The 27,634-nt window shown below is 41.9% G+C and overlaps 1 protein-coding gene across 2 annotated transcripts in view; it reads right to left on the minus strand.

Annotated features, from left to right (window-relative positions):
- Nucleotides 1–5,489: 5,489 nt before the first annotated feature.
- FOXP3 (forkhead box P3) overlaps nucleotides 5,490–27,634 on the minus strand; it is a 63,039-nt gene continuing 40,894 nt past the window's right edge. For both annotated transcript variants that reach the window (XM_063431352.1, XM_063431353.1), the window contains 7 exons: nucleotides 23,844–23,933; nucleotides 19,913–20,000; nucleotides 19,037–19,117; nucleotides 18,785–18,938; nucleotides 17,716–17,792; nucleotides 9,808–9,909; nucleotides 5,490–6,053 (listed from right to left, as the gene is read on the minus strand). In XM_063431352.1, coding sequence (XP_063287422.1) covers nucleotides 5,928–6,053; nucleotides 9,808–9,909; nucleotides 17,716–17,792; nucleotides 18,785–18,938; nucleotides 19,037–19,117; nucleotides 19,913–20,000; nucleotides 23,844–23,933 — 718 coding nt within the window. In that variant the 3' untranslated portion in view covers nucleotides 5,490–5,927. The remainder of the gene's footprint in view (nucleotides 6,054–9,807; nucleotides 9,910–17,715; nucleotides 17,793–18,784; nucleotides 18,939–19,036; nucleotides 19,118–19,912; nucleotides 20,001–23,843; nucleotides 23,934–27,634) is intronic.

Genomic DNA, 27,634 nt, shown 5'->3' on the forward strand with positions numbered 1-27,634 from the left:
CACGGTTGTACTTGTCATGTGTTTTTGTTTGTTTTTTAAAGTTATTTTCCACGATGATCTGCAGGTGGCAGTGGAGTGTAAAAGTGGTAGTAAAAAAAACAAAAACAAAAAAAAAGGCACAGAAAGTTTGAGACATGATATTTCCTACATATTAAGCATCACTTTCCAAATTCAAAAATATACAAATCACTGTTTAGCAGATATACCCCCAATGCAAACATCCATGCATTTAATGATGCATTTTTTTCCCACTGGGGGGGAGGGTGGGGTATATCTTAAAAAACAGATGGCAAAAGCTGCAGATCTAATAAACGTGATAAACCAGAGAAGTCCTTTTGCACTTATATTACAGTGATTATCTACTAAAAAGTGTTCTCTTACCAATCATCAATTTGTAATCCTTAGAAAATACATATGTAAAACGGGTATGCTGGGTGCTGTAAGCAATTCTGGGGACAAAGTCCTAAAAGAGATCTATCTTTTTCAATTATTTGTTCCCACTGACAGACCCTTTTAACCCCTTAAGGACACATGACATGTGTGAAATGTCATGATTCCATTTTATTCCAGAAGTTTGGTTCTTAAGGGGTTAAGGAAATTTACATCTGAATTACTCGTAAAACATAACTTATGTCAGGTGCACATTCCATTTCCTACCTGTAGTTTACTGATCGGGCATTTTTATGCAATAGAAGTAGCATCGTCAGACTACCCATCGTGAAATATCTCATGGGTTCTCACCTCTTCGAAATAAAATGTTTCTTCCAGTAACAGGATATCAATATTAAAACACTACTTACATAGTATGGTGCAATTTCTGTATATATGAGTCAATATGTACAATAGTGTATACATTTAATAACATTAATACTAAGCATATAACAAGGAAAGGTATATTTATCTTGTCAAAAGTTTCTACTATGTCTTAGGTAACCAAGCATTCCAAATGTTGTGGACTACAAATCCCCTAATACTGGCAAAGCATCATGGAAGATGGTAGTCCACAAGATCGTGTGTGTTCCGAAGGTTGCTTACCCCTATCACAGATTTTAAATTGTATTATCCAATTTCATTTACGTACATTACTTTATTAATTCACCCTTTGGCTTATTTGCATTTCTCAATTTAAAAGTTATCCTTGATATATTTGTAAGGTTTTTGTTATTCACTAAAGTTAACAGTCAATAGACAACCAAATTGTAAAATTTAGGCTAAAATAGTCGATCTGTTAACAACGCTAAACGGGAACATTTTTCCAAATATCAATTTTTGCCTTCATTTTCCAACTTGGTTTTCGATTCAACATAATTGTGCATTAAGTGAATAATAAACACTTTTAATTTTATGTTCTCAGTGAGCTAGGCAATACATGATTCCATTCTGTCAAATCAAGCCCTCCCCTTCTAAACACGCCCAAACTTTCTGTGGCTGTCCAATCACAGAATTCCCAATGCAGCTCAATGAGAAGTCTTTGCAAGGCAGGTGCTCTGGGCAGTTGTCTGCCTCTTGAGTTTAGCTCATCTGAAGAAGACCGGACCGGTTGATTGACAGCAGTGTAATGTTAATTTGTATTGAAATCTGCACTTTTTGTAAAATGAAGAAAAGAGGACATACTCTTCACATAACACATTCCAGCAAGTTGAAGTGCTTTAGTTTTCTGGAGTGTTCCTTTAACATGGAAAGGCAGTATAATAAACACTAAACTCCAGCAAAATGTACCACGTGTTTGATGAAAAGGCAAGCCAGTATCCTAGGCCAATCTGAGGACAGGTGCCGAGCAAGGGAGGTACTGTACCACTTTATAATCACATACCTTCCAACATTTCAAAAGAACAAATTAGAGGGATAAAGGTTTAAAAAAATTATCAGGAAGTATTACTTTACTGAGAGGGTAGTGAATGCATGGAATAGCCTCCAGGTGAAGTGGTAGAGGTTAACACAGTGAGGGAGTTTAAGCATGCGTGGGATAGGCATAAGGCCAGGGACTAATGAAAGTATTTAGAAAATTGGGCAGACTAGATGGGCCGAATGGTTCTTATCTGCCGTCACATTCTATGTTTCTATGTAAGAAAGAGGGGCACTTTAATTTTAGCGGTGTCAGTGAGTGTGTGGCCTGGGGCGTAGCTGCTCTGAGATATTTTAGGTGACTTACTAATAACAATTTATGCAACTAAAATGTAATTTAGAGCCATAACAATGTATCTTATTTTCCCAGACTGATTTCTAAACATATTTATAGTACTTTAAAGACACATTACTGAGTATTTTTACTGTGCAGTTCTGGTATACTCTCAGACACATCAACAATATGGAGCTCCTAGAAAAGAGGGACATTAGGATAGAAAGGATGGCAGAGGTATATAATCACAGACATGGTTTGCTAAAATCTATAAAAGGTAATAAGTGTAGGAGGTCATCTAGTTCGCAAAGCAATATGTTGTCAGCTCGTAAATGAAAAGCAAATGGAAGGGAGAAAGTTGATACTCTAAAACATTTTACAAGATCTTGCTTTATTTTGATGATTTAACCACATTGACTCCTACTTCTTGGCAAACGTGTGAGCTCATGTCCTTGTATGCAAACTACAGCAAGTTTCCAGAACTTAGTATGGTCTGGAGGATAGGAGCTGCAGGCAGGGTCCAAGGTACCAGGGTGAACCTAGGGACCAGACTCAGACCAAACCAGCTCTTTGTGAAATGGCGTAATTTAAGCCACAATTTAGGGAATTATTCACTAAACCAGTGATTGTGGATAACCAACACGTACATTTTAGGCCAAATCTGGCAAACTGCTGTCATTTTTCACTCCTGTTTTTTTTTTTTTAAATGTGCTATTTCCTTGTCAATTCTCGTCACATTGGCAAAATATAGGCAAACTGCTGTTTTTGCTGAAATTTTCCAACTGCAGCTCAGCTATTTTAGAAAAAAATTTTAGCCGTTCGGAATTTTCGTAACATATATGTTGGTGTTTCTAGACTTAAGTAATGCTGAGTGCCGTAAAACTGCCAACCAGAGATTTACCTTTCCAAGCAGTGCTTTCAAGGGGTAAGGTAGCACCCGCTGGTGCCAAAGCAAGCACCAGAGGCCGTGCTAATTGCTGCACGCATGCCAATCCGGGAAAGCTGTGTGATGCAAGACATCCAACTTCTTGGAACATTATAAATATATTTCCTGTAACAGCAGGACGTACATACGCTCTGCATACATTCTCTCTTATAAAAAAAAAATGCTCTTTGGGGTTTATTCACTAAATAGCGCGCTGACAAGAAACCGAAAAAAATCAGGCAAATAAATTCAGGCTGGAAAAAACGTAGAATTAGAGAATTTCTTTCAACTCTGTTTATTTGGCAAAAGCAGTTAAACAGCACAGAACAAGCAGGATTGAGAAAAAGACGATTCCAGATGTTTTGAGATTTAATCACAATAAGCGCGAGTGTTACAAACAAGAAATATGCGCCGAAAACCAAGGAAGGAGTGCGTGAGCACGAAACACGTGAAGTCTTGGTCTGCTGTGCATTTCTCATGTCTGTATCATCATGCACTTTATGATTAATTCATTCTGAAAGACATCTCGAGGCGCCTTTTTTTGTTCCGGTTGTTGTGCCCTGCAGTTCAACTGCGTTTACACTTTGGATGTGAGATTTGCGGACACCCACTCTGTGAAGCATCGGAGTGTATGGCACGGTTGATTTGGCATTCTTTGCTTCGATGGATGGCGTTCTTCCTTTACCGCTGGCTGCCTGGCTCTGTTTAGCCTCAGTTTTGTAATTTAGTTGTGTGTTTGCTGTTTAGCAAACATGCCTCTGAAAAGTTTATTGATATAACAATTGAGAAATTATAAAAATTACAATTTTTGAGAATTTTTAGGTTATATTTCACTTTTAAAGCGGCACTGTCATGGCCGAATCCCATTTGTTTTTTGTAATCCCCACTCCACTACATTGTATTGTCTCCCTAACCACCCCCAAATGCCTCTAAGCCCCCCATATTACCTATTTTTGCATCTTTATTTGGTGTTCGGACCTAGGCCCTGGGCGCCGCCATCTTTGTGTGGGTAGATGAAGTCCCTGTGGGTAACGTCATCTGCCCACACTATATCTAGAGATTCCCGCGCATGCCCAGTTAAACACTTGGGCATTTGAACGGGAATTTCATCTATTCATTCATTCCTCAGAAAGACGAATAAATGAATAGAAATTTTAAACAAATTAACGAAGACCTCTTCATTAGTTACTTTGGTTTATTACAAGGAGGGAGCTACCGGCGCGCAGCTCCCTCCTTGTATTATGAAAAAAATAGAAAAGGCAGGGAGAAGTGCTTCCTAAGCCCCCCATGTCCTCCCTCACTCTATGGGGATCAATATGACCCCCATAATAGCACAAGGGAGATTAATATCTCCCGAATGCCCTTACTTGCCCCTACAGTAGTTTTTTTTTGTTTTTTTTACAACAGTGAGCAGCCACTGGCTGTTCACTATTTACTAGACATGCCCCTACTCGCGATATAGCGAGTAGGGGCAGAATTTACTAATACTAAGTAATCTTAGTAAGGTCGTTCAGCCTTTTGGTAGATAGCTCCCTAATACCGTGGAGAATTAGGGAGCTATGTACTAAGCGGCTGCAAGATGCAGCCGTGGCACGAATCAGATCGGAATTTCATTCATTCGAATGAAATTCCGATCCGAACAAATACCCAAATTGCATCCAAACACGAATGGAGAATCTGTTCTCATTCTGTTAGGACGAAATTCTGTAGTTTCGCCAGCATTCTGTCTAAGTGACAGGACATTCGGGAATACTGACAGGTAGCATTGCAAGATCACGGAGGAAAGGTAAGAATTGTGGGAAAATTTCTCTGACCACAGGAAACGGAGCACACTTTGCTCCTCCGCTGGTCAAAGCTGGTCAAGCGTAGGAAATATACATAACTTTGTCTTATGTTTTAAAGAAAACTAAAGCAGACAGGAATAAATGAAGAACAGATCCTGACAGAGTGCGAGAAGGGGAATCAATTTGGGGAAAGGTAAGTTTGGCATGACAGTGTCGCTTTAATTTACATTTTTTTGTGTCTCAGATGAACTTTGCCATGGCTCAGTGAGTTATTTCATATCAAGGCCACTTACAATAAAGGATTACTAAACCCTTTAAAGGGTCAGAGTAGTCGCTGTAACTGCTTCATCTCATTGAAGTGGTAATAGTGTCTGGAGCCCCCTGGCACCATCCTTCCTTTCTGTGGTAAACCAGCAGCCCTTCCCCTCTCTGCTGCTTGGGCTAATGAGGAAGTATTATATGAGCGTTTTACTCCAGGGACTATATCCAGTTCAGTGAGATGAAATGGTCAGAGTGCCTACAGTGTCCCTTTAAGTTCAGACCGGCTCTTAAAATTAAATGTAAATTGAAAACATATGGAAAATGGTCAATAGATACATAAAGGACAAACTTTTACTCTCTATTGATAAAGGTAATATTTTATTCAAAAAGTAGAGCAGTACATTTTAAAATAAAGGTTTTTGTTTATATATCAGGTTATATGTACACATTAAGGCACATTCGTGAACATTTTCATTCATTAAATCCTTGTGTGTGATCTCGATTGGCTTTCGAAATGTGAACATATCCAGGAAAGCCACATTTTGTGATGTGTAGCGGAAAACAGTTTACATTTTATAACTGTTGTAAATCCCGAGCATATGTCTGGCTCACGCAGTGAAAAAGAGAGGAGAAAAAAAAGATTCAGAATTTTTACCAGCGAACATTTGTCGTGAAACAGTCTTTAGATCTGTATCGAGGTGTAGATGTGGATACAACGCCAGTCAAACTTTATTGCCAGGTGGAGAATTATACACCACTAGTTACATAGGGAGAGGATGGTTTGTACACAAGGAGCCCCGTGTGTTGAAGTGCCAAAGCCGTATAGCCGCGCCGTTACTCAGCGTGAACTTCGCACCCCTCTTTTCCTTTGAAATTCCAGCTCGTCTACCATCCAAACAGCTCCTCTGATATTCTCAACTCGCACAAAACATTTGTGGAGGCTTAGGTTGTGTCTAACTGCATTCTGATTGAGAGAAGACAGGTAGGTAGAGGTTATGTTAGACCATTAAATTCACGTCTACCGTTTGTAAACATATGGTTGGTCCAAAATGTTCTTACCAACAAAATCGGTCATTCTAGAATTATAGAAATGAGTTAGGCCACTCAATAAAAACATGGTTTTGTATCATCCCTCAATATATCAAGTGAATGTCATATAAATAATACAGTTCTGTTAACTTTTCCCCAAATCAAATTACCGGTAATTATTTTTGAAAACTCTGTGTTGTTGTTGGTTATTTAATTATTGAGGAGTTAATAAAATTATGCGCCTGTTTAATTATCTTTGATTAAAAATAATAGGACTCCCTGTTTGATGGTCTTCCTGTGTGGAGTAGAACCTCCAAGGATTAATAATAAACAGCTCAGATGGATAGAAAGTTATTCAGTTCAGCTAATTAATTGATCTCTGTAATCATGTTTAATATGTGGTTCTCGTAGGGTGCTGCTGATGTATAATTCATAAAGAACTTCTACTGTAATTATTTTTTTCTGTTGGTAACTCTTCATAATATATTGGTGAATCACTAGGGCAGAGCGAGACTTCTGGGTTGCGAAGCAGTCGGAGTAGATGGAGATTTTAAATTAAACAATTATGATAAAGGTAAAAAGAGGAAACAAAATGAAGAAGAAAGAACAGAGTGAAAGTAAGAGAATAGTAGAAGGAGAGTTGATTGGAACAATGTCTACTTACATCAGGGTGCAAGGGCACTCCTGGCACCATAACCACTCCAGTGTTTTGCAGTGGTTATGGTGTTTTAATATACTAATGTAAATTGAAACCAGGTATCTACCAAACAACGCGAACTACACAGAAATGGCTAATAACTTCAGATCAGAAGTACTGTGAAAGTTTGAGTGTAGACGGGACACCTTCCCTGCGTAACGGCTTTGACCTTTCTTTCATCAATGAGACTTTCACTTCCTCTCTCTTTTCACGTTTTAGCTTTTTTTTTTTTTTATCACAAATTATCAGTTAGAAACAGAAAACTCAGTTATGTGTCACACTTTACTTTCTCATTGAAAAAAACCCCAAACAAAAACAACACATTTCTAGATTTCTATTCATTCTTAATCCCCTATGAGAGTATTGCAATATCTACAAGGTTATTCAATAAAGTTAGAATTCAAAGTGAATTTCAAATTTAAGGCCAGAGTAGTCGAACTGAAAGCATATCTGACTTAGAGAATGTTCCCAGTTCGGCTATTTTGACCTTAAATTTGAAATTGACTTTAAATTCATCTTAAATTCCCGCTTTAATAAATAACTCAGCTAGTAATACTTATTTTGTTAGTAGACTGACAATATGTCAAAGCACAATGCTGTTGATAAGGCTTTCCATTTTACGAAGATGTAACACCCAAGACTAATCTTTAAAGTGAGGCTATAAGCAAATTATCATTACATCATCCTGTAGTGGTTAAGCCATCTAGGGTCACCTAATTATTTTCTTAATTTTATTATTAAAACATTTAAGAATGGTTTAATAAAAACTTATGGGTTTTTTTGGCACCCAGGAACCAGCCATATTGATAATGCAAAATTAACACTAACCTTCCTCCATTAATCGCAGCCAAAGGTGGATGAAGTTGACATTGATAAGTGTTAATTTTGCATTATCAATGTGGAATAAATGGGGGGTGTATCTCGGCATTTGGAAGAGTCTCCGTTTATAATAGACGGTTATTAAGCTGTTTGATATCACAGCAAGGGATGGAGCTAGGGGACCCGAGAAAACAGAACCATTACAGTCGACTTTAGTTGTCATGTTGTTTAGAGTGCCTCTTTAATAAAGAGGTACAAACATCAGACCAGATCATCTAAATGTTCAAGAGTAGATCAGAGTGGAGTAGAAATTACCGAGACCTTGCAACAAGCTAACCTATTATGCAATCAAGAATGATGTGTTAGATAGATCAGGCAACAATTTGACTCAAACACAGTACAGATTGGGGGAGACCCTGTAGATCAGGGCCCAGGGTAGACAACCTTCGGCACTCCAGATGTTTAGGACTACATCTCCCCTGATGCTTTCCCAGCATTATGGCTGCAAGAGCATTATGGCTGCAAGAGATGAAAATGCTTGTTCTTGGGTAGAACATTGGCTTAAAAACAGAATACAAAGAGTTGTCGTTAATGGTAAATTTTCAAGCTGGACAGAGGTGGCAAGTGGTGTCCCTCAGGGGTCTGTTCTGGGACCCCTTCTATTTAACATTTTTATAAATGATCTTGAAGACAGCATTGAAAGTCATGTTTCAGTGTTTGCAGATGACACAAAACTTTGTAAAATAATACAATGTGAGCAAGATATTACTTTGCTGCAGAAGGATTTAGATAGACTGGAGGACTGGGCACTCAAATGGCAGATGAAATTTAATATTGAAAAATGCAAAGTTATGCACTTCGGCGTAAAGAATACACAAGCAACGTATACCCTTAATGGAAGTGAATTAGGGATAACAACACACGAAAAGGACTTGGGAATTGTTATAGACAACAAACTATGCAACAATGTGCAATGTCAATCAGCAGTGGCCAAGGCCAGTAAGGTATTGTCATGCATGAAAAAGGGCATTCATTCTCGGGACGAGAATATCATTTTGCCTCTCTATAAATCACTGGTAAGACCACATATTGAATATGCTGTGCAATGTTGGGCACCTGTTCTAAAGAAGGATATCATGGCACTAGAAAAAGTGCAGAGGCGGGCTACAAAATTAATGAAAGGAATGGAACATATCAGCTATGAAGAAAGGTTAACAAATTTTAACCTATTTAGTTTAGAAAAACGTCGCCTGAGAGGGGATATGATAACATTATACAAATATATTCGGGGCCAATACAAACCATTGTGTGGAAATCTATTCACAAACCGGACTTTACATAGGACACGAGGCCATGCGTTTAGACTGGAAGAAAGAAGATTTTGTCTAAGGCAAAGGAAAGGTTTTTTTACTGTAAGAACAATCAGGATGTGAAATTCTCTGCCTGAAGAAGTGGTTTTATCAGAGTCCATACAGATGTTCAAACAGCTACTAGATGCATACTTGCAAAGACAGAATATTCAAGGATATAATCTTTCAATGTAGGGTAATAACTGCTTGATTCAAGGATAAATCTGACTGCCATTCTGGGGTCAAGAAGGAATTTTTTGTCCTAGCTTGTTGCAAAATTGTGCTTCAAACTGGGTTTTTTTTTTTTGCCTTTTGGATCAACAGCAAAAAACAGGTGTGAGGAAGGCTGAACTTGATGGACGCAAGTCTCTTTTCAGCTATCTAACTATGTAACTATGTAATAGTAGTTGTAGTTCACAACATCTGGAGTTTCGAAGGTTGCCTACACCTGCTCTAGAGTCCTCATCAACCTATTGTTCCTGTAACATTTTGTAATTGTCTCATTTAATGTTAAATGTCCCACTTTTATTATATTGTAAAGCGCTGCAGAATAAGTTGGCTCTATCTAAATGTCAATAATAGTAACGGGGTTGGTCAGTAAATTCTGGGTTATATTCAGAACTTCTGAAAGACTTGGGACAATCTTATGATGTAGTCAGAGATCCTCCATTGGTAACAATCCGTGCTGAGTAACACACACTTGGCAGGTGAGCCGCTACAGTGTGCTGTGAAGGACAGACGTCTACGCTAGAACACTAGAGCACACTAGACTGAAAATTGTTAATACCCAGAAATCTCTGTGCGTTTCCTGAGGCAGTGATTACCTTCCATGTGATCTTGTTGGACCTGAAGAATGCAAACATTCTGGTAAACCAATGATAAATCTCATTTAGTGCCAGCTGTTTCTGGGGGGATTCCAGGATAGCCTAAAGGGTAACGAAAACAAAAATGAAGTCAGATAAGGTTAAAGCGTTCCAAAACCGAGGGAATGATTCACTAAATACTGAATTGTCGTGAATTGAAAACCAAATTGCAAATTCATGCTGACAATGTCAAGCTTTGACTATAGCTGAGTTGGATTGTTTTTCAAAAATCAGCTTTTAATTTTACTACACTTTGCAATCTTTCCCTTCAATTCACTAGATGTTGATGTTTAGTGGATCAGCAGATAATTAAAATCCCACAGAGGCACTGGATCCAGGGAGGGGATATTAGCCATTAATTGCTTCTGCTGCTGATTGGTTGGGACGTATCCCGATTCTGCCCCTGACTCTCCAGACTGATCAGCTGTGAGGTGTCAATCAGTGTCAAGGGGTCAGTTTACATTGTTACGGCTGTGTCATTATTTCAGCCTTTGCTTCTATAATACATTGTATTTGATCATTTTAGTACATAACTGAACATATTAGAATCTGAATGTAATTATTCAGGATCATACAATTTACGTCAAGGGCCGGAAGCTAAACAAGATGGTAGACAAGGCAACGGTGCAGGAAAAGTTGTTTACTAATAATTTCCCCAGTTTTTCTTAACATGTCATTACATCTTTGTTTCTTTTTAAAATCTCTCTCTCTCTCCATCCAGCTATCTTCTACCGTTCTCTCCAACCCTATCTGTCTTTATTTACCCTCCATTTTAGTAAATTTCCTTTATATCACAATTCTTGTTTCTCATCCAGTTGACATCTTCCCCTCGGCTCCAATAGCACCCTTACATATATGTCCCTTTTGCCATTTACTGTTCAACCACACAAAGAAACATAATTTAAGTCTTTTAATGTCACTTTAATTTTAAGCACTTCTATCTCTTTAAGTGTATATTGTATATTGCACGTGTGATACATTGAACTAGGAGAAAGCTTTGCATTCATTATTTCATCATACTTAGACTGTTCTGGATAATTACTTGGCATGGATTCTGTGTACCTATTTCAGGCTAATTAAAAGGCTGATGTAAAATTAACTCCCAAGGGCAACACAGCATTTAAATTTCATCAGAATAAACATTTGGTAACTTCCTGCTAAGCAGAATAAGATTAACTAATTTATACGATGATCCCTTGCGACAGATCATTTTGTAATATTCAAACATAAGTAACATTTCCATATGTCCACTCATGGGGGGAGGGGAGTATTGAAACAATTTTAGACTGCACACTTCACATAGATGGGAAGGCTTGGCCTGCAGTTGTGGGAGGGGCATGGTCACCTATTGAAGCCCATTACTCACCTCCACCTGTCTCGTTCGTTCCGTAGCGTTGCTTGACTGACGCATGTTCCGTTCGCCTCTCCTCGCTCCATTCCTGGTCCTCGTGGTTTTCCTTGCCTCGCCGCCGTCCACTGTTCTGTCGCTGCCTGGGTTCCGTTTGGGCTCCGTTTTTTCCCGGCTCTCCTGTTGCCCCAAGCCGCTGCTGTACGTCCTGTCGACTCCACTGGACCGTAAGATACTTACCCTGCTGTCGCGGTCCAGCGGCGTCATCATCGTTTGGGTCCTTCCCCGGCACTGTCTCGTTTTCTTTTCTCACGTGTTCGTCCGTTTTACCTCCCAAACTCGCCGTTCGGGAGTTTTCTCCTTTCGCTTGTTTGCTGTCCTGCTCTGTTTCCTATTTTCCACCCGTCCTCACGGACCACTTGCCGTTCGCATGGTTCGTTTTCTTCTTTTACTGACCCCTAGTGGTGGTTATCGTTATTCACGTTTAAAAAATAAATAAAAAAATAATAAAAAAGAAATAAATTAAATTATATATATATTTATATATTTAAAAGAAAAAACTGATACTGCTTTAAAGTAGGGGGTTTCCTCATTTTATTTGCAATTACAAATGGAGTAATGTGTGTCCCCCCTGTTGTGGTTGTTCTTGCTCATCTGGTTTTTGTTCCTGCTTCCTCTCTCGCTTCTCTGGTTCTCTGCTTCACTCTTTCATGTTCAGTTTGGGTTTCCTTTTTACCCCTATGGCTTTGTCTAATCTGTGTTCTTTTTCAGGTTTTAGTACACTGCTTCGCCGGGCTGCGTTCTTGCCCTCCTAATTCTTGTGCTACTCTACCTCCTGGAAGGTACGTTTTATTGTTCTGTGTTTTTCTTTTCTGTCTCTGGGTCCACTCTCTGACCCTCTAAAGCCGCTTGGCATCTAGCAGGGCCTCACCTGTCACCAACTTAGTTTCATTGTTTCGCCGCCTTGCGGCACTAGCTAGCTAGCCAGCTCACACTGGTTACACTTACTCTGGTCTTTTTTTCTTGCTCTGGTTTCTCGCTTTCTTTCTTTTAGCATGGATCAAGTATCGGAAGGTGGCAAAGACTTGTTCCTGCCCGGCACTCCGGCTTGGTCTGTTACTCCTTCTCACAGAGGAGATTCTGCCACGCCTGCCTCTTTCGGAACCTGGTCTATTCTTCGCCTCGCAGCGGATTTTCAGAAACGTCAGCTCCCGTTCCCTGCATACACTAGGATGGCCGAACTGTTCGGGCTGCTGCATTCCTCCTCTTCGGACGCTGGAGTGGCGCTGACCCCTCTGATGTGCACTTCATGTGGTCTTCTCTTGTGGCATCCATGGGGCATATCAACCGGAGGTTGGACAAACTGGAAACTGCCTCTTGGGTCGAGTTGCCGGCCAGCCTTTCCCGCTCCAGTTCTGGCTGACCCTCCCTTGGTTGGTCATGGTAATTTGTCATGTAGTATTGGTACCCCTCTGGATGTCATCCCGGCCCATATTCTGAAGGATGTCTTGGACGGCAAGGACGTGAACCTGGTTTCGCGCCTCATTGTCTCTCAAGATATCGTTGTGAACGGGACTTATGCCTATGGGGTTTTTGTCAGTCGTGATCAAGGCCCGGGACCCCAGGCTTAACAGGAAGCTTCTAGTTTGTATTCCCTGATTCCGTCCGAGGAATTTTTTACCTACCTATTCCACAATACATAAGGCCATTTCTGCCATCCTTAAAGCTGGGGTGGGCGCTTGCCTTAGTAACACTGGCATTGTCATTGCTTTTAGGTTTTGCCAATACGCCCTGCGCTCTGGCACCTGCACGGTGTTACATGGAAGGGCCTGTATTATTTTTCTCCCGGCTTACTTTCGGTCCCAAAAAGTAGCCCGAAACTGTTTGTCATCTTTGCTGAGACCCTCTGCTGGGTGTTACCTTAATGTTGATGGGTGTCCCGCAGTTATCCACTACCTGGAAGACTTCCTTATGATTGAGGTGAACACGTTCCCCCCACATAGTCTGAAGGGGGCCACTCCCCTTTTTTCGAGTTGTTGGGTGTACCACGGACAAAACGGTAGTTCCGGACACCTTCATTACTTTCCTGGGTAGTCGTCTTGATACTGTTTCCATGGCGGCCAGTCTGCCCAGGAGAAAATGGTTGTCATACTCTCGTGCATTGATGTATATTCGCACCAGGTCTTGCTGCCGGAGGGAGTTACAATCTTTGTTAGGGTTATTGAATTTTGCTATGAGGATTATCCCACAGGGTCGGGCATTTATATCTCAGTTGCTTTCCCTGTTTCCTGCTCTCCCTCACGATGCTAGCCGGATCACGCTCGATGACCGTGCCACAGCATATCTGCTCTCCTGGAATGGGTAGAGTATCCTCCTCCCCGCGATTTCGGAGGCATCACCACGATATGGTTGGATGCGGCAGCCACTGCCGGCTTCTCTGCCATTTACGGTTCTTAGTGGCTCTGGTGTGCTTGTCCAGCGGGGTCCTGGGCATTGAGGGTTTTTTCCTCTATCTCTGCTCTTTTCTAACTTTACCCAATTGTAGCAGCCACTGTGGTTTGGGGTCCGGTTGTCCGGTTCGCTGTTTCTCTGACAACCAGGCCACATCATTAATAAAGGGCGTTCTTCCTCCCACATTAGTATGAGGTTCCTCAGGTTATTGACATGACTGGCGACTAGTCATCATTCTTTCTGTCCTGTTTTCATGTGCCAGGTGTCACGATATGTTGCTGCTGACAGTCTGTCTCTGTTTCAATTTCAGGCTTTATTCGCAGCTCTGCCTACAGCCTCCCCCTCTGCCACTGCTGCCCGTCCTTTTTTTTTTTTCGGGAGCTGATCGTGGACTATTTGCCTTGTTGTCCCACGGCCGTCACCTTGCCCGACTTTCTCCTTCCGTTAACACGTGCAGGGCTTATAACAGGGTTTTGTTTAAGAGGTATTATTGGAATGTTTTTGTTTTTGCAGACCATAACATACAGGGCTATATTTTCTAATTAATGGGGTTATAGCTGCTTGATCCAAGGAGACATCTGACTGCCATTTTGGGGTCAAGAAGGAATTTTTTCCTGGTTTGTTGCAAATTGGCAGCGCTACAGACTATGTTTTTTGCCTTCTTTTAGATGAACGGCGGGGACATATATGGGGTTGGCTTATCTTGATGGACACAGGTCTCTCTTTTTTTTTTAGCTATGTAGCTATGGTGTTACTGATTCTTTTATGTCGACTGTGGTAGGTTTTGCTTCTTTTTGCCACCTTAAACTCACACTATCATATAGTACCATACAATTGTACCTCTCAGGGATACACCACCACATGTTTTTATTTCCCAACAAACACAGCTTCATGTCCTCATACCACTTCAAATCCGTATTTAGAGGCATTCAGCAAACTAGACACACCCCAACACATAGGAGGTTACCCATTGGCATCCAATTATTTCACTGTCTTTCGGACATTTTAGATGCTGGTCCTTCTGATTTTCGCACCGACCATGTCATTAAAACTGCCATTTACCTGGCTTTCTACGGTTTTCTTAGACCCTGTGAATTTACCACAACTACCATAACCAACCTACAATATTGCCTCAGGAGGTCTCACCTAGTTAAATTGGGAGACTATTATGTACTTACACTTCCTCACACTAAAACTACACAGGATGGTCAAGACGCCGACATACCTTATCACCCAACACATTACATGGTGCCCGGTTAAGATCCTAGATTCCTTTCTACTGACTTGTAATATCCATGCTTCCCAACCACTGTTAACTTTACATAAGTCAGTCCTTACCACAACTAAATTTATGACTTACGTCAGATCATTGATCACAAGGCTAGGTCTCAACCCTTCTGACTTTTCTGGCCACTCTTTCAGAATAGGGGCAGCTTCCACGGCCTCTAGCAAGAACATACCTGTACATATAATTATATCACTAGGTCGTTGGGAGTCCTCTGCATACTCGGTTCATACCACAATCAGTACAAGAACTCAGACACGTTTTTCATACTATGTCTATGTAATTCATGCTCTTCCTTTTGTTGATTGTAATAAATTCTAGTCTGTATCTATTTTTGCCCTCATTATTTACAGGCCTACTGCTACGTCGGTTCCGGCACACCTCAACCGACTTTTCCTCTTCTTACACCTTGCTACACCTTCATACTCTCCTTACACTCTTACCTCAGCTTTTTATGCCCCTACCACAATTATGTTTTAAAGCAAAACTGTAGTGTCAGGTATGCAAACATGTATTCCTGACACTATAGTTTTTAAAACATCATTTATGTGACTGGCCCCACCTTGTCAGTATTTAAAAAGGTGAGTTTACTTTTTTTTTCACGCCGTGCCAGTCTCACCACAGTTGGCCCCGCCCCACTCCGCCTCCTTGGCTGAGATCATCAAACTTTCCCATGGAAAAGCTTTGGGAAGCTCTTGTGTACGCGCGGCAAAGCACAGTGCTGCGCCAATCTGCATCTCCTCATAAAGGGCAATTAATACACCGATATGGGGAGCTTTCAGTGTCTCCATGCTGAGCATGGTAATGCTGAAGATCAGTGCTGCACTCTGTGCAGCATGAACCCAGGAAGCATCTCCAGTGGCCATTTGAGTGACTGCTACTAGAGGTGTTACTAGGCACCATGTGTTCACAGAAAAGGCAGTGTTTACAGTGAAAAGCCTGCAGGGACATGCCATAGACACCAGAACAACTAGTATCACTTTAATCTCTAATATTCTGTATACTGTGCTAGCTGAATATCTAGTTATGATATAATACATATTAAATACTTGCCCTGCTTCAGTTTTAATCCACGGAACATAAGGATACCGCCCCTAATATTTAATGTGGGTGGTGCTTCAGTATGCATAATCTGTCCCAGAATGCTTTGCTTTCCAGACATATTGCACAGTGCGAGGTAGTCATTAAAGAGGAACGATCTCTTCCCTGAATTTTTAGTATTCTGTTTACTTGTCCCTATTTTTAACAACTATGTATTTGCAGTGTGTGAAATATAAAATATCACCTCTTCATCCTGTAACTGGGCATCTTTATCTTAGCTCCCTGTCAATCAGTGCTATAAGCTCTGTTCTTTGCACCTGGCAGCCAGTATTGACAAAGCTTATTAAGAATATGAGAATTTAAACAATGTTTTTATTTATCCTCCTCATCTGCATTGTGTGCCCTGGCTTTGCCTTGTCTGGACTGGTTTCGATGTAATTTGGTAAATCTTTAATAAATATTTAAAAGAAAATGGAGCATTTCACGAAAAAAAGGTTAACACAAGTTATACGTGATTCTCAGTGTTTTACATAGTGATGTAAATTACAGAGAGTCAAAAGAAAAAAACGATTATAAATAGGATGGCGCAAATGAGAGAAGGATATTAGTACATGCAGCAACCAACAAAAACAAATCCTGGTAAAACGATTTGAACATAAAATAACTTACAGTAGTGATGGAACGCAACAACAAAAAATTGTATTCACTATGGACTTCTTATAGAGAGTGAAAGTAACCCTGTGTACATGAAATGAGGTGTTTACAGAGTGGAAATATTATAAATAATTGAAAACCAAACAGTGGTTGTGGTGAAACAAAGCACAATCTGTAGGTATACTTGCAAACATGGAAATCACTCTGACACCTATTAAGGAGACAAAAACAGAAAGAGAGCTCCTAGTGCAGCATAGTAATTCACTTATAAATATATAAAATAAAGCAAACAGAGGTGCCCTTTAGGTGTTACACTCACAGGATTGGAGTGGTAAAAGCACCACTCGTTGCTATAGCACTCAGGGAGGATCAGCCCCTAGAGTGCGTGAGATCCGTGGAAAGGAAGCTTGCAAGTTTTGCTGTTTTTAAATTGCTATTAATTAAGTATACTTACCTGAGATCCGGATTGCAAGCTTCCTTTCCACGGATCTCACGCACTCTAGGGGCTGATCCTCCCTGAGTGCTATAGCAACGAGTGGTGCTTTTACCACTCCAATCCTGTGAGTGTAACACCTAAAGGGCACCTCTGTTTGCTTTATTTTATATATTTATAAGTGAATTACTATGCTGCACTAGGAGCTCTCTTTCTGGTTTTGTCTCCTTAATAGGTGTCAGAGTGATTTCCATGTTTGCAAGTATACCTACAGATAGTGCTTTGTTTTACCACAACCACTGTTTGGTTCAATTATTTATAATATTTCCACTCTGTAAACACCTCATTTCATGTACACAGGGTTACTTTCACTCTCTATAAGAAGTCCATAGTGAATACGATTTTTTGTTGTTGCGCACCATCACTACTGTAAGTTAAATTACAGAGAAATGACAGTATCCCATTAAGGTGACCACCAAAAATGCCTAGTGTATATTGACAAAGGCCCTAAGGGGTCGAAACGTTGCATTTTGGTTCTTGGGTCCAATAAAATTGCCTATTCTTTGGAACATTTTGGAGGTCCTGAATTAGTTTTCTACTAATATAGTGTATATTATGTGACTTATTAACAGTCATTGGTGTTACTTGATTTCTTACCCATCGAATGAGAGAGGCGTATGTGAAAGGTGGTCTGACGCAGTTTACTTTGTAATATTCAATACAGTTTGTCATATCTGAATGATAAAAAAACACATTGTTCAGGTTAATAAAGAGGACATTTTGGGACTCATACAGTTTAATTAAGTGAGGATCCCAGAGCCATTGAAAGGATGAAGGAACCTCGGATAATGATTCTTGCATTGTACCTGAGCGAAATGTATAGTAGGATATTACAACACAGCTTTGACAAACATTTTTAAAAAGTTACACATATATAAAATTAGCCTGTCTATTGTGCAATAAAACATGTTAGTGGTCTTATGCATAACCAATAATTATAAACATAAATGGTTAATTTATTAAAGTGGGAACAATGTGAAGTTGACAAGGCAATTGTAAATATTAGTTTGAAAAAGTTTAACTGGAAAAATAGTTGAGTTTCAGAATTCTTCGGAGTTGGCATAACATTTGCAATTCCCTTAACAAGTCTTCCAATCCAAAGTTTTGTGGTTAGTCCCAAATTACTTTTGTCAATTACATTTCCAACTTCACCTCTCAAGAGTCATCATTCTAGGTATTTATTTTCTATGACAACTGTTGCTGGACTTCAACTTTCATCATCTAAATTCTACTGGAATTTCACTTGAGGTGTGCAACAATTTATGGACAGCCACATGTTATTGTAACCCAGCCAGGCCCGGATTTAATTTCCAGCACTTCCTGATGGTAGATATTAAAGTAAAAATGATATATTTTCCAGGAGTGGGTGTGGTAATAATTAGAACCATCCCTTTACATGTGGCACACGTTGGCATTGGCTGCACACACAGGGCAAGAAGATAGAAGTGCCTCCCCACTAGAATTTGTCTTTCCTGTAATTAAGATGGAGCCTAAGTGTTTATAGAAATTATTGCTTTGTCTTCACTGGAAAAGATTTGTCTGACACCTCTGTTGGCACCCCTAAAAGGGGCATCCTAGGCATCTTCCCCGGGTATCCAGTCCTGTGTCATTGCCTTATGTGGATAACATATGGCTGTTATTATGTAGCAAGCTAGTCAGTCCATACCTTGAAATATATTAATACTGCTCCCTTCCCAGAGATGTTGTCTTACAGCCAGAACTGTTTCGGGGAATTCCTTTTGGAATGGGACTGATACATTCAGACCGGGCCAGGAAGAGACACTGGGGTGGTGTAGGATGAGGTTGCGCTCCCTCTGCTTCTGTGCAGGGTGGAAACAAGACAGGTGATTGGACGGTCCATTTACCCTCTCCCTAACTGGCAATGAGGACTGTAACATTTCATTGTGAGGTAACTTACAGGAAGGTGGACTGTTTGGATGTTTATTTTGCCAGCCATCTGCTTCTGCATCTCATAGAGTTTCTTCTTTTCTACCGCCAGCTGGAACAAGCACAGACTATCACAACTATTTACTGACAGGCCCGTCAATCAACCCTAGTGAACTATCCCAGGAATATACGTGTGAGTGTGTATATGTGTAAATATATATATTCCCCCCACCTTCCCATTACCCTCCCATCCTGCCCCATAGTATAGTGGTAGCCCATCCTATCTCATACTGTCCTTTAGCCTAGCAATAGTCCATTCGCACCTTTTTACTCCCCACTGCCTAGCAGTAGCCCATTCTCCCCTCTATCCCATCCTAGAGCCCAGTATTTCCCCACTCCCCCCCCATATCCCAGCATTAGTCCAATAGTTGCCTGTACTCCCACATCCCTTCCTACAGCTCATACCATTCCACAGGCAGCCCAGTAGTAGCCCATTCTCTCCACTTCCTGTGCCACAGCCCAGTAACACCCCATTATACCCACTTCCTATCCCACAGCCTAGCAGCAAAAAGATGAAAAAGAAACATTAAAACTGTGGTTGGATCTTGAACATCAAGGACTGTTTGACACCTCTGCACTAAATGGAGATGGATTTATGAGGGATGTCGAAGTGAAAAATATACCCACATGGAAGGACTTTATTGCAAGTGACCCACATACAGAAAAATAGCAGGTTATATAGAAAGCAGTGACAGTTTCAGAGAAAAGGCAAATGTTAAAAGTTTAAGTGAAGTAGTACTCTATGCAGATGCAGTACAAATACGGAAATGTGTCTCAATTGTGATGGCAGAGCCCAAATCATTAGGTGCTTAGAAGCAGAATTCCGCAAGTGTTTGGGTGGACTTACCTGCTCTTCTAGACTATGGACCACTTCATTCTGGATAAGGCATTGCATGGTACTTTTATCAGCCAGATTATGATCATTGTGTAGGTGCCTGAAAAGAAATGCTAACAATGATACAGTTTTTGAGGTTTTTAGTACCTTGTTAAAATTCATTTGAGTTTACGCCAAGAACTATGACTACTTCAGTGATTTGGAGCAGTCACGGTGCCTGGAGTCTGTATGTGCAGCTTTTCACTATAAAATGCTTCACATATAGAGTTTAACCTATTTGCTTTCGGAGTAGTAATTCCACATCCAGTAGCATCATTGGGGGCGTCAGTCACCAACCTAGAACAAGAATTCCAGGCTGGCTAATGTCAATTCTGTGCATACTTCTATACACAGAATGTCCAACATTGGCTGAGAGCGCACAGCTGATACTCTCGGCCAATAAATGGCCATCAGTATCGGAATCCAGCTGCTGCAGCTTTGCAGAAGACAGATGTCATCACAGCCAACAGGCAGGACCTTCTTTAACACGGGGCAACTGCCCCGGGCCCAATTATTCCTGGGGGCCTAAGGCAGCTGTCCCGTGGGCCCCACTGCCCTAAAAAAAAAAATGTTTCCCGGCCACTTTAGGCGGGCCCCGCCCTGTAAGGAGTCCCAACGGGTGGCCCATGCACTTAGGACCACCCAGTGGGCTTGTACCAGCAGGGGCCCGGTCGGGCGCTGTGGCCCTTTAACAGCGCGACCGGGCCCCTTGCTTTTTGGCAGCACTGGGAGGAAGTGAGTGCCGAGCGTCACTTCCTCCCATAAAGAGCTGCTGCGCGGGAGAAGAAGGACCTGCACGGGAGGGAGGTCCTTCTTCACATCATCCTCAGGCAGCACACTGGATCCCAGGGATGCCACCCTCCAGCAAAAGGTAGGAAACTGGAGGGTGGGCTTAAAATTTAAATTTTATATGTTTGTCAGTTTGTCTGACAGTGTATGTGTCTGTGTGTGTCAGTATGTCTGTGTGTGTGTATGTCAGTATGTCTGTGTCTGTGTGTCTCAGTATGTCTGACAGTGTATGTGTCTTTGTGTGTCAGTATGTCTGATAGTGTATGTGTCTGTGTGTGTCAGTATGTTTGATAGTGTATGTGTCTGTGTGTGTCAGTATGTTTGATAGTGTACGTGTCTGTGTGTGTCAGTATGTCTGACAGTGTATGTGTCTGTGTGTGTGTCAGTATGTCTGACAGTGTATGTGTCTGTGTGTGTGTCAGTATGTCTGACAGTGTATGTGTCTGTGTGTGTCAGTACGTCTGACAGTGTATGTGTCTGTGTGTGTCAGTATGTCTGTGTGTGTGTGTGTCAGTATGTCTGATAGTGTATGTGTCTGTGTGTGTGTCAGTACGTCTGTCTGACAGTGTATGTGTCTGTGTGTGTCAGTATGTCTGTGTGTGTGTCAGTATGTCTGATAGTGTATGTGTCTGTGTGTCAGTATGTCTGACAGTGTGTGTGTGTGTGTGTCAGTATGTCTGACAGTGTATGTGTCTGTGTGTGTGTCAGTATGTCTGACAGTGTATGTGTCTGTGTGTGTGTCAGTATGTCTGACAGTGTATGTGTCTGTGTGTGTGTCAGTACGTCTGATAGTGTATGTGTCTGTGTGTGTCAGTACGTCTGACAGTGTATGTGTCTGTGTGTGTCAGTATGTCTGTGTGTGTGTGTGTCAGTATGTCTGATAGTGTATGTGTCTGTGTGTGTCAGTACGTCTGTCTGACAGTGTATGTGTCTGTGTGTGTCAGTATGTCTGTGTGTATGTCTGATAGTGTATGTGTCTGTGTGTCAGTATGTCTGACAGTGTATGTGTGTGTGTGTCAGTATGTCTGACAGTGTATGTGTCTGTGTGTGTCAGTATGTCTGATAGCGTATGTGTCTGTGTGTGTCAGTATGTCTGTGTGTGTCAGTATGTCTGATAGTGTATGTGTCTGTGTGTGTCAGTACGTCTGTCTGACAGTGTATGTGTCTGTGTGTGTCAGTATGTCTGTGTGTGTGTCAGTATGTCTGACAGTGTATGTGTGTGTGTGTGTGTGTGTGTGTCAGTATGTCTGACAGTGTAAGTGTGTGTGTGTGTGTCAGTATGTCTGACAGTGTATGTGTCAGTATGTCTGACAGTGTATGTGTCTGTGTGTGTCAGTATGTCTGATAGTGTATGTGTCTGTGTGTGTCAGTATGTCTGATAGTGTATGTCAGTATGTCTGATAGTGTATGTGTCTGTGTGTGTGTCAGTATGTCTGATAGTGTATGTGTCTGTGTGTGTCAGTATGTCTGTCTGACAGTGTATGTGTCTGTGTATGTCAGTATGTCTGACAGTGTATGTGTCTGTGTGTCAGTATGTCTGACAGTGTATGTGTCTGTATGTCTAGCAGTGTATGTGTCTGTGTGTGTCAGTATGTCTGCCAGTGTATGTGCCTGTGTGTCAGTATGTCTGACAGTGTATGTGTCTGTGTGTGTGTACCTGTTGTGTGTGTGTGTGTGTGTCAGGCACATACACTGATAGACATAATGACACACACTGGCACATACAATGACAAACATACTGACACACAGATACATACACTTACAGACATTCTGACACACACATAGGCACATACACAGACATACTGACACACACATAGCCACCTATGCTGATAGAGATACTGTGTGTGTGTTAGTATGTCTGTATATGTGCCTGTGTGTGTGTGTCAGTATATCTATTAGTGTTTGTGCCTGTGTGTGTGTCAGTATATGTATCTGTGTGTCAGTATGTTTGTCATCGTATGTGCCTGTGTGACAGTTTGTGTCAGTGTGTGTGTCTGTATGTTTATCATTGTATGTTTTTATGTGTGTCAGTATGTCTCAGTTTATCTCTGTGTGTGTGTGTTTATCGGTGTGCGTATCTGTCTGTAGTCAGTGTGTGTATCTGCTTGTGTGTCAGCGTGTTTACCTGTGTCAGAGCACCAACAATAAATACAAATACACCCCTCCATTCAAACTTCAACATTACATACAAACACACTCCTGCATTGAAAGTCAACACTTTATACAAACACACCTCTGTTAAACACCAAAATTATATATAAACAAACCCCTACATTCAAAAACCAACACTACACTTAAATGTACACTTGCATTCAAACTCTAATACTACATACAAACACATTCACACAAACATACTCCATACAAAAAAATGTTTACATACAAACAGAGTGCTAAATACAACCCTGCAAGCATGGGAAATTGGTAAAGCCCCAGCTGTCAATGCATTGTTGGAGTTGAACGACAGATAGGGTTCTACCTTCTTTCCAACCTTGCAATTGGGGGTCCAAATGAAATTCTTGCACCAGGACTCTTTCTACTTTAGTTCGCCCACTGCGTTGAGGTAGAGGCATGATTGCATGCCAGGGAGTGGGTCCAGGGGGCCCAAGCAAATGCTTGCCCAGGGCCCAATCAATATTAAAGACGCCCTGCCAACAGGAGTGGAGACCCAGGGCCTAGGAAGACCCAGGTAAGTGACATACTGTTGTAAAAGCTTGACTAATTACTGGGCTGTAGTGGTTATGATGCTTGGAGTATGCTTTAAATGTGACTTAGGTGACCTATTATAACAAGTAGCTCATATAACTCTTGAAATGTCATTGTGGATATGAGGCTTGAGTGTTAAACCGGGGCCCATGCAAAAAACAATTTGCATTGTGTTCCCTTCAAACTCAGCTACCTAGAATGGATGTACATAAAACTTTGGATGTGCCTCAAATCGAGTAATATTCCAAGCTCCATATGGCTCAGATAGAATGAATATCAGTGGGGATAATCACTTTGGGTCCACTGGTCATTTCATGGTAAACTACCATACAACTTGAGATAAAATAGAGAATTAATTAGCATCTTAAAATCCCTGGTTTTATAGTAATTACATACAGTGTGCTTCTCCTACCTGAGGAAATTACGATGATCTGCAAAGACCTTCTCACAACCAGGAAATTTACAGATGCCTCCGTAATACATCGGGTAGAGGAATTCAGTGCTGATGGACAAAGGATAAACAGCAAAAAGTAAATAGCGAGTTTTACAACTCCTATTTGTTGTGACATTACTATTATTGTTACACAGCAGGAACCTCAAAGGATCAGTATAGTGTTAGGAATATAAACATGTATTTCTACCGCTATAATGTTCTCCTTACTAGTTGGATTATTACCCCTCTGCAAGGGTTAAGAAAAGATTTACTTAGGTTATATCTCGCGGCACGCTGGTCTCGCTTTGGTTGCCATGCTTTTTTGGCTGAGAGCTTCACTGATCTTAGCCTGGTGTACATGCACGGCAATCACTGTGCCAATCAAATGCTCACTATGAGCAGCACTTAAATGAGAACCGAGTCTGACTCGGTTCTCACTGAGGAGGTGCTAAGAAGAGATGAGTTTAACCCTTTAATAAAACCATTGGCTACAAAATGTCTTCCATTGCATGGTTAAAACAGCCACGGCGCTGCATCCAGATCATTTCATTGAAATGAAATGGTCTGGGTGCCATTAGTGTCCCTTTAATGAAAAAACGTGGGATATTTTCAGAACATTCTGTTTGACCACACTTTTAGAATACTAGGGAAGGACAGTGTGTGCTATTAGAGGCTCTATAAGCTTGGAAGATGTCATATGCGCAAGATAAAACAGGTCATATGTTTAACGGTACTAACATGGATACAATCTAACTTAATTTCTGGACCCACTTACATTGTGGTTTTGGTCACACAGATATTCCCATGTGGTGGCTGGCTTACATTAACGATGGATTGTATGGGGAGTTGGCTATTGGCTCAACTGGTAAGGTGTCTCGTAACTATCAAAAGTATTAAATCTTTTCTACTAAAAACAGGAATTTATGTGTCACTCAGTGACCTTCATGGATCCTCATGTTTACGCTCCATCATGCAGTTAACTCTATAGTGCCCAGGAGTTTCTACCACATCTGTGGTGAGAGTAACGGGGAGACTAATGCCTGATCCTTTCTCAAATAGTCAGGGAATTTTTGTTTTCTTCAGAGGTAGCCACTGAACATGAATCTAATTCATGTTTCTAATATTAGACTTGGCCAACACTAACAGGATTATTTACTAATGTGAGAATCCAAAGTTAAAATTTGGAAACCGTTCTGTAGCGATCATGGTGCCTGTGGTTCCTACTCACCAGTCAACACTCTCTGCACCTCAGTCTATGGGAAGGGAACCCGCGGCGGTCATCATATCCACCCAAGATGGTGGCGGCCATGTGGGGGAACTGGACGGAGATTCGGAAAACGGAGGGGTTGTAACTAGGGGGCTGTCAGGGTACCTGTGGTCTCTACCTCCGAAAGAGGTAGAGACTTAGCTGTTCCTCCATCCAGACGGCCTGATGGCTCCCTTCCCCACGGTCTATCCGGTCATGCAAGGCCGGCCGCGAGGGAGTGACTGCCTTTTACAGCATCTAGGCAGGAAGTTGTCATCAGGACACTCCTCCGGAACGACCTGTCACTCAATTGCTGCAGGACCAATCAGGACGCCTTGGAGGCATGGTTACTGCTCTGAACAGGGTATTTAACAGAGCTTCTTTCATTAGCTCATTGCCCTGTCGTGGTTCTAGCTTGTTCTAGTCACTCAGTGCTTGTGTATTCTATTATCCCTTTTGGTTTTGACCCGGCTTGTTTACCTTACTCTGCTTATCTCTGTTACCCTTGATTCGGCTTGTCTCTCGCTTACCTGTCTTCTGTTTCCCTCGACCTCGGCTTGTCTTTGACCATTCTATACTGTACTACTTACGTTAGTCATTCTAAGGTCCGGTATACGTATCTGGCTACTGTTTGTACTCTGTGTGTTGGATCCCTGTCCCGAACCTGACAGGGGCAGAGCGAGGACCATGATGTAGGCCAGATGGTGCTGAGTCCCACAGTTACATATATATGTAACCCCACCTACAGGTGAAACCAGGATATGGGATTCAGAAGTCCTTTTATAAGCAGAGCACACCTGTCAGTCAATGCTTTGTTGTAAGATCCAGAACCGGACACAACTCCCAGTTGTGTAGAGTAGCTGAACTGGAAGCTTAGATGACTTTGCATAGATTTTTTTCTCTGTATATTTGAGACCTTATATTAGAAATTCACTTTTATGAATGAACTTGTAATTGTGAACTAAAACCTGATTTAAACCAGCCAATGTACCTTGGTATAGGATCTGTTGGGTAGAAAATTATAGAGAAAGGCCAAGGAAACATAGAGAAACTACACCAACCACCTCTGCAAGAGTGTCTCGTCACTGTAGCAACAGCTGGGTTTTCACAAGGCACTACATTAACATGGATATGTGGAATCAGGCCCAGACTGGCCATCGGGCAAACCGGGCAAATGCCCAGTGGGCTGCGATGGCCATGGGTCGAGGCCGACAGGATAGATTAAGAGATCTACCCTACCTGCCCATGCAGGGAAGCTCCTGCCCCAATATAGAGTTCTGTCCCATCATGGGCTGGAGGGAAGATTGGGCAATGAGCCGGACACCCTCCATGCATGCAGCTTTCTTCTCTGCATCTCACGAGCTCCGAGATTATCATAGCGGGTTACCACGGCAAGATCTGAAAAAACAGCGCTTGCGAGAGGGAGAGAGACGTGGTCTGTACCCTGCGGTGGTACAGACCAAATAACCTGCCGGCTGGACCACCAGGGATCTGTGCGCGGCGTGCCCCTCCTTACTGTACCACCAGGTATCTGCATGTTCCCTCTACCCCCTGCACGGTTATAAGGGGAAGTAAATGTGATATCTTTAATTTTACTTTTTTTAATTATTAAATTAATAATTTAAGCCCATATCCAACCACTATATACACACACCCTCAAATACTTACACACACTATACACACGGCGCCCCCTGCTCTAACACACACACTACACACAATGAACCCCCTGCACTAACACACAAACACACTACACACACTCTATACCCCCATATATACACTACAGCCCCTGCACTAACACACAAACACGCTACACACCCTCTATACCCCCATATATACACTACAGTCCCTGCACTAACACCAGGGCCGGCGCGTCCATAAGGCGGCACAGGCGGCCGCCTTAGGGCGCACCGGCTCTGGGGGCGCAAGATTCCAGTGACCGGCAGGAGGGAAGCTCTCCCTCCTGCCAGGTCACCTCCTGGACCCCCGGCGTGCGGCAGTGTTCTAATGAGAGGCGGCGAGGGAGCTCTAACCTGTCTGCTCTGCTCCCTCGCGCGCCGTTTGCTGATTCTGCGGGAGCCGGAATATGACGTCATATTCCGTCTCCCGCGGCATCAGCAGACAGCCCGCGAGGGAGCAGAGCAGACAGGTTAGAGCTCCCTCGCCGCCTCTCATTAGAACACTGCCGCACGCCGCCCAGCAGCCCCACTGGACCCCAGGGACGGATCCACGCCAGCTCTCCAGGTAGGGAGGCTGGGTGGATATTAATAATAATTTGTGTGTGTCTGAAAGTGTATGTGTGATTGTGTGAGTGTGTGTCTGTGTATGTGTTTGTCTGTGAGTGTGTGTGTGTGTCTGTGAGTGTGTGTGTCTGTGTATGTGTTTGTCTGTGAGTGTGTGTTTGTGTGTTTGTCTGTGAGTGTGTGTGTCTGTGTATGTGTTTGTCTGTGAGTGTGTGTCTGTGTATGTGTGTATGTGTTTGTCTGTGAGTGTCTGTTTGTCTGTGAGTGTGTGTGTCTGTGAGTGT

The sequence above is a fragment of the Pelobates fuscus genome, chromosome 9 (genome assembly GCF_036172605.1).
Source record: "Pelobates fuscus isolate aPelFus1 chromosome 9, aPelFus1.pri, whole genome shotgun sequence".
Classification (NCBI taxonomy): domain Eukaryota; kingdom Metazoa; phylum Chordata; class Amphibia; order Anura; family Pelobatidae; genus Pelobates; species Pelobates fuscus.